Genomic DNA, 12502 nt, shown 5'->3' with positions numbered 1-12502 from the left:
TCAGTGGTGCTATGAAGTGTAATAACATTTGATTTATACAGATCCCAGAAGAAGAGAGAGAAAAGAGGCAGAAAACTTATTTGAGGTAATAATAGCCTATAATTTCTTGAATCTGGAGAAGAAAACAGAAATTCAGATTCAGGAGGCAGAGAGAGATCCACAATAAAATCAACCCAAGGGGGTCCACACCAAGAAACATAGTAACTAAGATGGCTAAAAGTAGTGATAGAATTTTGAAATCAGCAAGAGAAAAGAGAGTTACATAAAAGGGAAACAAACCCCCATAAGGCAGTCAGCTGATTTTTCACCAGAAACTTGCAAGCCAGATGGGAGTAGCATGATATATTCAAAGTGCTGAATGGGAAAAATCTTCAGCCAAGAATACTCAATACAGCAAGGCTGTCATTCAGAATAGAAAGAGAGAGCTTCCCAGACAAATAAAAGCAAAAAGAATTCATGAACACTAAACCAGTCCTACAAGAGTTGTTAAAGGTGAATCTTTAAGTGGAAAGGAAAGTAGGAAACACAAAAGCAGTAAAAGTAAGTATACATAAAAATCAGTAAAGGGACTCACAAAATAAAAGGATGTAAAGTATGACACTATATACTTAAAAAAAAGGTATGGAGGAGAGAAGTTAAGAATTGGTTCAAATTCAACCAAATATCAACTTAGTATAGACTGCCATATACAGAAGATCTTATATACAATCCAAATGTTAACCAAAATTCAAAAACCAGCAATAGATACACAAAAAATACAGAGAAAGGAATCCAGGTATAATCACTAAAGAAAGCCAACAAATATTGAGAGAAGAGAGCAAGGGAAGAAAGGAATGGAGAAAAACTACAAAAACAATGATAAAACAAGTAACAAAATGGCAACAAATACATACTTATCAATAATTACTTTGAATGTAAATAGAATAAATAATCTAAAGATATAGGGTGACAAAATGGACAAAAAAGAAGACCCAGCTATATGCTGCCTGTGAAAGGCTGATCTCAGACCTAAAGACACATGCAGATAGAAATTGAGGGGATGGAGAAGTATTTAACATACAAATGGATGTGAAAAGAAAGCCAGGGTAGCAATATTTATATCAGAAAAAACAGACTTTAAAATAAAGACTATAATAAGAGACAAAGAAGAACATTAATCATTAAGGGGAGAATTAAAAAAGAAGACATAACCATTGTTTATACACCCAACGTGGGAGCATTCAATACTTAAAGTAGCTAATAACAAACATAAAGGAAGTAATAGATAATAATAGTAGGGGTCTTTAACATCCAACTGACATAGATGGGCAGATCATCCAAACAGAAAATCAACAAGAAAACATTGGCTTTGAATGACACATTGGACTAGATAGATTCGAAAGATGTTCAGAATAATCCATCCTAATACAGCAGAATACACATTCTTTTCAAATGCATATGGAACATCCAGAACAGATCACATATTAAGCCACAAAACAAGTCTCAACAAATTAAAAAAGGTCAAAGTAATACCACTCATCTTTTCTGACCAAAATGCTGTAAAATGAAAAATCAACAAGAAAAAAATATTAGAAAGTCTAGAAATACATGGAGGTTGAATAACATGCTACTAAACAATGAATGGGACAACCAAGATATCAAAGAGAAAATAAAAACAAATACATGGAGACAAATCAAAATGAAAACAGAATCATGCAAAACCTTTGGGACACAGCAAAAGCGGTGTTAAGAGGGAAGTTTATAGCAATACAGTCCTACCTCAAGAAGCAAGAAAAATCTCAAACCAAATGTTTCATCTAAAGGAACTAGAAAAAGAGAAATAAAGAAAACTCAAAACCTACAGAAGGAAGGAAATAATGAAGATTTGAGAATTAAATGAAGGAAGTACTAAAAAAAATAGAACAGATCACTGAAAGATGCTGGTTCTTTGAAAAGACACACAAAATTGATAAAACTTTAGCCAGATTGATGAAAGAGGGAGAAGTAAAAAAAACAACAACCAAAATCATGTATGAAAAAGGAAAAATAACTACTGACACCACAGAAATACAGTGGATTATAAAAGAATCTCATGAAAAATTATATGCCATTAAACTGGATTACCTAGAAGAAACAGATCAATTTCTACAAATATAAACCTCCAAAAATTGAATCAGGTAGAGAGAAAATTTGAACAGACCATTTAGCAGCAACAAAAGTCAATCAGTAATCAAAAAACTCCCAACAAATAAAAGTCCAGGACCAGATGGCTTAACGGGTGAAATTTACCAAACATTTAAAGGGTTACTATGTATTCTTCTCAAATAATCCCAAAAAAAGGAGAGGAAGGAAAACTTGAAAATTCATTTCATGAGGTCTGCATTACCCTGATGCCAAAACCAGATAAAGACATTACAAAAAGGGAGAACTACAGGTCACTGTCTCTGATGAAAAGAGATGCAAAAATTCTCAACAAATTATAACAAAATTAAATACAATAATATTTTAGTAAAATCATTCACTGGGATTTATTCCCAGAATAAAAAGGTGGCTCAATATTTGCAAATCAATCAATATGATACATCACATCGAGAAAAGATAAAAAACATATGATCACTTCAATGCAGAAAAAGCATTTAACAGAGAACAACATCCCTTCATGACTAAAATAGTCAAGAAAGTAGGTTTACAGGGAACATACCACAACATAATAAAGGCCATCTATGACAAACCCATAGTTAATATTATAGTGGGGAAAAACTAAAAGCTTTCCCCCTAAGACCGGGAAAGGACAAGGACGTCCACTCTCACCTCTTTTATTCAACACATTACTGGAAGTCCTAACTATAGCAATCAGACAACAAAAAGAAATAAAAGACATCCACACTGGTAAGGATAAAGTAAAACTTTGAGTATTTGCAGGTGACATAATATTCTATATTTCTCACCGATCAGAAAGGATGAATACCCACCATTTGCATCGACTTGGATGGAACTGGAGGGGATTATGCTAAGTGAAATAAGTCAAGCAGAGAAAGTTAATTATCATATGGTTTCACTCATATGTGGAACATAAGGAATAGCATGGAGGACCTTAGCAGAAGGGAGGGAAAACTGAATGGGGAAAAAATAAGGGGAGACAAACCATGAGAGACTCTGGACTCTGGGAACCAAACTGAGGGTTACAGAAGGGAGAGTGGTAGGGGGATGGAGTAACTGGGTGACAGGTATGAAGTAGGGCACCTATGTTGATGAACACTGGGTGTTATATGCAACTAATGAATCATTGAACACTACATCAAAAACAAATGATGTATTATATGTTAGCTAATTGAACATAAAAAAATCAGTAGAGTGAAAAATCATAACTTTTAGAAGTCTCCTACAGAGGGGGATGTGACTGGCTTAAAGGTGTTCAGGTGGAGAAGTTGGGCAGAATCCCAGGTTTGACAGCATGGTTGGAGGATCCCTGGGTTTATAAGAAGAATCAGTGAGGCCTAACTGGCAGCAGGGAAGCCGTTTGTGAAAAGGGAGTGTGGGTGCCCCCTTTGTGCTCTGTGTTGTCATAAACTGCAAACTGCTAGATGGTCATGTGACCCCTTTCCTGGGAAGGGATGAGCAAAATGCTGAAGCGTGGTGAGACAGTTCCCCCTCCCCCAGGAGGAAAAGCAGTGGTCCAAGCTGTAAGAGGCCATAAATTTTGAGTTTTGAAACAGTCATGTGACTGAGATAAAAACACTTACTCACAGGCCAGGTGAATACAGTTCTGATGGAAACTGGGGAGACAAGAGTACTGTTCTGTGAGGGCTTACTGAAGAGTGGAGGGCAAGAATTTTCAGCTTGGGGGCTAGAAGGTAGGGCATAGCCAGTATTCAATCCACCCACGAGTTCTGAGAGCCTTCAGGGAGCAAAACAGCACCACCTAGTTCAGTCTAGAGCTGCTTACACTAAATCCTGCTTCTCTTAGGATGGCAAGTGCTTTTCCACTAGGGTAAGTCAACCTGAGAATCAGTGGAACAGGCCCCTCCTCCAGAAGAGCAGAACAAACAACTCACTCTCACCAAAATTCCTGCTAAGATTTTTTTTTTTAATTTGACAGACAGAGATCACAAGCAGGCAGAGAGGCAGGCAGAGAGAGAGAAAGGGAAGCAGGCTCCCTACTAAGCAGAGAGCCCGACATGGGACTCGATCCCAGGACCCCAGGACCCCGAGATCATGACCCGAGTAGAAGGCAAAGGCCCAACCCACTGGGCCACCCAGGTGGTGCAAAATTACTGTTTATAGAGGGCTGGAAAGCTTTACCTCCTGGGGTAAACAATATACAGCATTCTTTGCATTTTCATTCTTTAGTCTTTTAGTATTATTTTTTCCATTATTTATTTTTTAAATTCTTTTTCAAATCTTTTATAATTAAAAATTTTATATGTAGCTTAGATATATTATTTTTTGTTTCCTTTCATTATATATATATATATATATGTATATATATGTTTTTCTTTCTTTCATATATGTATATATATGTTTTTCTTTCTTTCATATATATATATATATATATATATATATATATATATACAATGAAAGGAAATGAAAGGAAATATATATATATATATATATTTTTCTTTCTTTCTGACTTTGGGGTCTAGTTTCTTTCAACAAGTGGACCAAAACACATTCAGGATCTAATTCTAAGTTTTTGCTGTTTTCTATGTCTTTCTTCTTTTCTTTCCTGGACAAAATGGCACAATGGAGAAATTCACACCAAAAGAAAGAATAGGAGGCAGTACTCACTGCCAGGGATGAATACTGATATAAGAAAGATGTCTGAATAGAATTAAAAATAATTTTAAAGATACTAGCTTGGCTTGAAAAAAGCATAGAAAATACTAGAGAATCCCTTACTATAGAGATAAAAAAACTAAAATCTAGTCAGGCTGAAATTTAAAAATGCTATTACCAAATTACAGTCCAAAGTGGACACCATACAAATGAGAATGAAAAAAGCAGAAGAGGAAGTCAGTGATGTAGAAGACAAAATGATGGAAAATAAGGAAGTTGCAAAGAAAAGGGAAAGAAAACCATTAAATCATGAAGGTAGACTAAGGGAATTCAATGAATCAACAAAGTGAAATAATATCCATATTATAGGAATGTTAAAAGATGAGGAGTGGTATAAAGGTGAAGAAGGTTTATTAGAACAAATTATAGCTGAGATTTTCCTAATCTGTGAAAGGAAACAGGCATTCAAGTCCAGGGAGCACAGAGAACCCCCTCAAAATCAACAAAATAGGTCAACACTTCAACATATTATAGTGAAGCTTATAAACTACAAAGAGAAAATTCTGATAGCAGCTTGGGGAAAGAGGTCCTTAACACACAAGGGTAGACACAAAAGGCTGGCAAAAGACCTGTCCACAGAGAGCTGGCAGGCCAGAAAGGACTGACATGACATATTCAGTGTGCTAAATGGGAAAAAATATGCAGCCAAAAATACTTTATCCAGGAAGAATGTCATTCAGAATAAAAGGGGAGATGAAGAGTTTCCAGGAAAATAAAAAACCAAAGGATTTTATATTTTTTAAAGATTTTATTTATTTACTAAAGAGAGAGCATGCACGCGAGAGAGAGAGAGAACGAGTGAGCATGTGTGGGGGAGGGGCATAGGGAGAAGGAAAAGCAGACTCCCTGTTGAGCAGGAAGCCTGACCAGGGCTCGAACTCAGGACCATGGGACCATGATCAGAAGCAAAGGTAGATACTTAACCAACTGAGCCACCCAGGCACCCCCAAAACTAAAGGAATTTGTGAACACCAAATCAGTGCTGCAAGAAATATTAAAGGGGATCCTTTGAGCACAGAAAGAGCCCAGATAGGAACAGAGACATTCTACAGGGACAGTGACTTTATAGCTAATACAATGGAACTGTATTCATATCTTTCAATAATTAATCCAAATGTAAATGGCCCCAAAGCTCCAATCAAAAGAAACAGGGTATTAGAATGGATAAAATAAATAAGACCCATCAATAAGAGACTCACTTTAGACCCAAAGTCACCTCCAGATTGAAAGTGAGGGTGTGGAGAAAAATTTATCATTCTAATGGACATCAAAAGAAAGCTGGAGTAGTCATCCTTATATCACACAAACTGATTTTAAACAAAAGACTGTAGTAAGAGATGAAGAAGGACACTATATTATAATAAACAGTCTATCCAACAAGAAGATCTAACAAGTGTAAATATTTATGTCCCCAACTTGGGAGCTGACAAGTATATAAACCAATTAATAACAAAATCAAAGAAACACATTGATAATAATACAAAAATAGTAGGGAACATTAATACCTCACTCACAGCAATGGACAGATCATCTAAGCAGAAGATCAACAAGGAAATAAGGTCTTTGAATGACACACTGAAATAGGTAGACTTCACAGATATATTCAGAGAATTTCATCCTTAAGCAGGAGGACAAAATTTTTTCTTGAGTACATGGAACATTATCCAGAACAGATGACATATTGGGCCACAAATCAAGCCTCAACTGGTAGAAAAAAACTGAGCTTATAGCCTGCATATTTTCAGACCACAATGCTATGAAACTTGAAGTCAACCACAAGAAGAAATTTTGAAAGAGCACAAATACATGGATGTTAATGAACATCCTACTAAAGAATGAATGGGTCAACCAGGAAATTAAAGAACAATTTAAAAATACATGGAAGCAAAAGAAAATGAAAACATGACAGTTCAGAACCTTTGGGATGCAGCCAAGGTGGTCCTAAGAAGGAAGTATATAGCAATACAGGCCTTTCTCAAGAAATACGAAAAGTCTCACATATACAACCTAACCTTACACCTAAAGGAGCTGGAAAAAGAAAAACAAATAAAGCCTAAAACCAGCAGAAGAAAAATATTAAAGATTAGAGCAAAAATCAAAGATATAGAAATTAAAAAACAGTAGAACAGATCAACGAAATCAGGATCTTGTTCTTTCAAAGAATTAATAATATTGATAAACCCCTAGCCAGATTTATCAAATAGAAAAGAAAAAGGACCCAAATAAGTGAAATCATGAATGAAAGAGGAAAGATCACAACCAATACTGAAGAAATATAATTATAAGAGCATATTATAAGCAATTATATGCCAACAAATTAGACAACCTGGAAAGTATGGATGCACTCCTAGAAACATATAAACTAGCCAAACTGAAACAGGAAGAAATAGAAAACCTGAACAGATCCATAACCAGGAAAGGAATTGAATCAATCATCAAAAATCTCCCAAGAAACAGGAGTCTAGGACCAGATGGCCTCCCAAGGGAATTCTACCAAAAATTGAAAGAAGAATACCTATTCATCTGAAACTTTTCCAAAAAAGGAAAATAAAAAGGAAACTTCTAAACTCATTCTATGAGGCCAGCATTACCCTGATCCCCAAACCAGACTAAGAGCCCACCAAAAAGGAGAATTACAGGGCAATATCCCTGATGAGCATGGATGCAAAAATTCTCACTAAGATACTAGCTATTTGGATCCAACAATACATTAAAAGGATTATTTACTGCAACCCAGTGGAATTTATTCCTGGGTTTCAGGGGTGGTTCAACATCCACAAATCAATCATAGTGATACAACATATTAATAAAAGAAAGGACAAGAACCCCATATGATCCTTTCAATAGATGCAGAAAAATCATTTGACAAAATACAGCATCCTCTCTTGATAAAGTCTCCAAAATGTAGAGATGGAGGGAACAAACCTCAACATCATAAAGGCATATACGAAAGACCCACAGTGTATATTATCCTCAATGGGAAAAACAGAGCTTTCCCCCTAGGGTCAGGAATATGACAGGGATGTCCACTGTCACCACTGTTGTCCAACATAGTACAGGAAGTCCTAGCCTCACCAATCAGACAATAAAAAGAAATAGAAGCCGAGAGGCAAAATGTCATCATATGCATTCTTTGTGCAAACTTGCCGGGAGGAGCACAAGAAGAAGCACCCAGATGCTTTAGTCAACTTCTCAGAGTTTTCTAAGAAGTGCTCAGAAAGGTGGAAGACCATGTCTGCTAAAGAGAAAGGAAAATTTGAAGACATGGCAAAGGCTGACAAGGCCCGTTATGAAAGAGAAATGAAAACTTATATTCCCCCTAAAGGGGAAACAAAAAAGAAGTTCAAGGATCCCAATGCACCCAAGAGCCCTCCTTCGGCCTTTTTCTTGTTTTGTTCTGAGTATCGCCCAAAAATCAAAGGAGAACATCCAGGCCTATCCATTGGTGATGTTGCAAAGAAACTGGGAGAAATGTGGAATAACACTGCTGCAGATGACAAGCAGCCTTACGACAAGAAGGCTGCTAAGCTGAAGGAAAAATATGAAAAGGATATTGCTGCATACCGAGCTAAAGGAAAGCCTGATGCGGCAAAAAGGGAGTCGTCAAGGCTGAAAAGAGCAAGAAAAAGAAGGAAGAGGAGGAGGATGAGGAAGATGAAGAGGATGAGGAGGAGGAGGAAGATGAAGATGAAGATGAAGAAGAAGATGATGATGATGAATAAGTTGCTTCTAGCGCAGTTTTTTTTTTCTTGTCTATAAAGCATTTAACCCCCCTGTACACAACTCACTCCTTTTAAAGAAAAAAATTGAAATGTAAGGCTGTGTAAGATTTGTTTTTAAACTGTACAGTGTCTTTTTTTGTATAGTTAACACACTACCGAATGTGTCTTTAGATAGCCCTGTCCTGGTGGTATTTTCAATAGCCACTAACCTTGCCTGGTACAGTATGGGGGTTGTAAATTGGCATGGAAACTTAAAGCAGGTTCTTGTTGGTGCACAGCACAAATTAGTTATATATGGGGATGGTAGTTTTTCATCTTCAGTTGTCTCTGATGCAGCTTCTACGAAATAATTGTTGTTCTGTTAACTGAATACCACTCTGTAATTGCAAAAAAAAAAAAAAGTTGCAGCTTTTTTGTTGACATTCTGAATGCTTCTAAGTAAATACAATTTTTTTATAAAAAAAAAGAAAGAAAGAAAGAAATAGAAGGCATCCAAACTGGCAAAGAATAAGTCAAACTTTTACTCTTCACAGACAACATGATAATCTATCTAGAGAACCCTAAAAACTACCCCAAAATTACTAAAACTGATACAGAAATTCAGTAAAGTTGCAAGATATAAAATCAACCCACAGAAGTCTGTTGCTTTTCTATACACTAACAATGGGACAGCAGACGGAGAAATCAAGGAATCAATACCATTTACAACTGCACCAAAACCCATTGCATACCTAGGAATTAACCTAATCAAAGAGATAAAAGATCTGTACTCTGAAATTTATAGAATACTTAGGAAAGAAGTTCAGGAAAACACACACAAACACAAAAGGAAAAACATTCCATGCTCATGGATTGGAAAGATAAATATTGTTAAAATGTGTATGCTACACAAAGCAATCTGCACATCCAGTGCAATCCCTACCAAAATACTGCCAGCATTTTGTCCCAGCCGGGACAAACAATCTTAATATTTGTATGGAACCAGAAAAGACCCTAATTAACTAAAGCAATGTTGAAAAAGAAAACCAAAGCTGGTGACATCAGAATTCCAGACTTCTAGCTCTATTACAAAGCTGTAATCATCAAGACAGTATGGTATGGGCATAAAAACAAACACATATATCAATGGAACAGAATGGAGAACCCAGAAATGGATCTTCAACTCTATGGTCAATTAATGTTTGCTAAAGCAGGAAAGAATATCCATTGGAAAAAAGACAGTTTCTTCAACAAATGGTGCTGGGAATATTGGATAGCCACATGCAGAAGAATGAAACTTGACCACTTTCTTATACCATACATAAAAATAAACTCAAAATGGATGAAAAACCTACATGTGACACAGGAATACATCAAAATCCTAGAGAACACAGGTAGCAATTTCTTTGACCTTGGTCACAGCAACTTTTTGCTAGGCAGATCTCCAAAGACAACGAAAACAAAAGCAAAAGTGAACTATTGGGATTTCATCAAGATAAAAAGCTTTTGCACAGTAAAGGAAACAATCAACAAAACCAAAAGACAATAGACAGAATGGGAGAAGATGTTCAAAAATCACATCTCAGATAAAGGGTTAGTATCTGAGATCTATAAAGAAATTATCAAACTCAACACCCATAACAATCTGTCAAGAAATGGGGAGAAGATATGAACAGACATTTCTCCAAAGAATACATGCAAATGACTATCGTGAAAAAATTTTGAACATCATTCAGCATTAGGGAAACACAAATCAAAACCACAATGAGATATCACCTCACACTGGTCAGAATGGCTAAAATTAACAACAGAAGAAAGAACATATATTGGTAATGATGCAGATAAAGGGGAACTTTCTTATACTACTGGAAGAATGCACAATGGCGCAGCTACTCTGGAAAACAGTATGGAGGTTCCTCAGAAAGTTAAAAATAGAACTACCCTACTACCCAGAAATTGTACTGCTAGGTATTATTCCAAGTGATACAAAAATATTGATTTTAAGGGGCACATGCACCCCAATGTTTGTAGCAGCAATGACCCCAATAGCCAAAATATGGAAAGAACTCAGATGTCCATTGATAGATGAATGGATAAAGACGATGTGGTGTATACACACACACACAGGAATATTACTCAGCCATCCTAAAAAATGAAATCTTACCATTTGCAATGATGTGGATGGAACTAGAGAGTATTATGCTAAGCAAAATAAGTCAGAGAAAGACAAATACCAAGTGATTTCACACCATGTGTAATCTAAGAAACAAAACTGATGAAAATAGGGAAAGGGAGGGGAAAATAAGACAAAAATAGAAAGGGAAACATACCATAAGAGTCTCTTAACTATAGGAAATGAACTGAGGATTATTGGAGGGGAGGTGACTGGGAGATGGAGTAACTGGGTGATGGGCCTTAAGGAAGGCACTTAATGTAATGAGCACTGGGTGATATAAGCTATTAATGAACTACTAAATTTTACTCCTGAAACTAATAACATATGTTAACTAAATTGAATTGAAATAAAAATTTTAAAAAATAATTATATCATTAATTCAAATAATGGTTTCTTAGTTTTCAATGAATCTATGGCCAGTGATTTTACAATAGATTATCCTTCTATATCTTTCTGCAGGAAGCCTTTCTCTGGATCTGTTGCCTGTCAGGTTCTTTCCAACTCTCTCCCCTGGGATTACACTATATTCCTTAATTTGCCTACCCTTAATTTGCCTTTATCACTAAGAGGACTTTTTAAAAATTACCTTGAATCTCTTCTCCTTAAATGAAGGCTATTTGTTTCTATTCTCATCTTCTTCTGTTCTTTGGGGGTTTTGTTTGTTTGTTTGTTTGTTTGTATTTCTGCTTTCCTGTCTCTTTAGCCTTTGGGAAGTAACCAGGATTCTTACCTTCTGATTTGGCTGTTGTGGGAGTGTAAATATAGACTTCCAGTAGGTCCAGGTAAAGAACACAAAGATGGCATGGTAGAATATGAGGTAGATAACTGAAATTTAAAAGAAAAAAAATCAATGTTTATATTATCTTTTTTGTCTATTTCTAGCAGTTCAAAAAGATGTAAAACTAAACAAATTTCTGTTATGTTTTATTACCAGGTATTTTCTAGTATTATTATAAAATGTTAATTTTTACTTTTCCCCATGAAGTGACAGAAATAAGCTACAGTGCCAAATTTTAAGTGAGACCTTCTGGAAGTTGTATGTTTTAAAAGTTACCATGTGATTCTAAAACTAAATGGAAAATGTTCTTTATGACAATGTGAGGGAAGCTACTATAGCCACTTATCATTATCTGTCATTGTATGTGCTAAAAGATGACAATGATAGTATTCGCACAACACTATAGAGTTTACAAAATGATTTCATAATACTATCTCATTTTATTGTTTCAATAACTTTGTATGATAGGTAAAAGGGTAAGGACAGTTGATTAACTATTAGAAATAGTTAATTATCCAAAGTGATACAGCTACCATACAAATGTATCCAGGTCTTAAACACAGGATTACTAACTATAAATCACAAGTTCTTTTCAGTATCCTCAAAGACTACATATTCATTTTTTTGCAAGCAATCTGGATTCATATTTATTGAATCCAGTAATTAGAGACATCTTTTCTAGCACTAGAAAGCAAGGTTCCACATGACTGCATAACTGGTTAGAGTCACATCCCAGGATAAAGGTTGGTAGGGGAATAATCTGCAAGTCCTAATTTTACATAAGAAACACTATTAAACTTAATATAAAGATGACAGTGAACTTGCACTTACAGCATCAACATTGTCAAGGTCATTATGTACAAAGCAGTCACTTTCAACTTTGTTAAACCAATAGAACATGACAACGTCTTCAGATTATATACTTTTGAAATGGGAGTTGTATCTGCAATAGTTGTAAAAGTTGCTTCCATTGCTTGTCTTTCATATTCTTTGCCTCTTGGATAGCTCTTCTGATATCAAAAAAATTCACTA

General features: G+C 35.6%; 1 protein-coding gene and 1 pseudogene across 8 annotated transcripts in view; one reads left to right on the top strand and one right to left on the bottom strand.

The window, feature by feature from the left end:
• Positions 1-12502, bottom strand: part of ZDHHC15 (zDHHC palmitoyltransferase 15) — a 1212570-nt gene that overhangs the window by 1123939 nt on the left and 76129 nt on the right. For all 7 annotated transcript variants that reach the window (XM_082716043.1, XM_082716044.1, XM_082716046.1 and 4 more), the window contains exon 3: positions 11423-11517. In XM_082716043.1, the coding sequence (XP_082572169.1) occupies positions 11423-11517 (95 nt within the window). The remainder of the gene's footprint in view (positions 1-11422; positions 11518-12502) is intronic.
• On the top strand, positions 7919-8944 carry LOC309855789 (high mobility group protein B1 pseudogene; annotated as a pseudogene). Its single transcript has one exon. The product of its transcript is annotated as a high mobility group protein B1 pseudogene (transcript).

This window comes from Mustela nivalis (assembly GCF_964662115.1).
Source record: "Mustela nivalis genome assembly, chromosome: X".
In the NCBI taxonomy this organism is placed as follows: Eukaryota; Metazoa; Chordata; class Mammalia; order Carnivora; family Mustelidae; genus Mustela; species Mustela nivalis.
Note: the sequence above shows the minus strand (reverse complement) of the source record. Positions and strands in the feature narration are given on the sequence as shown.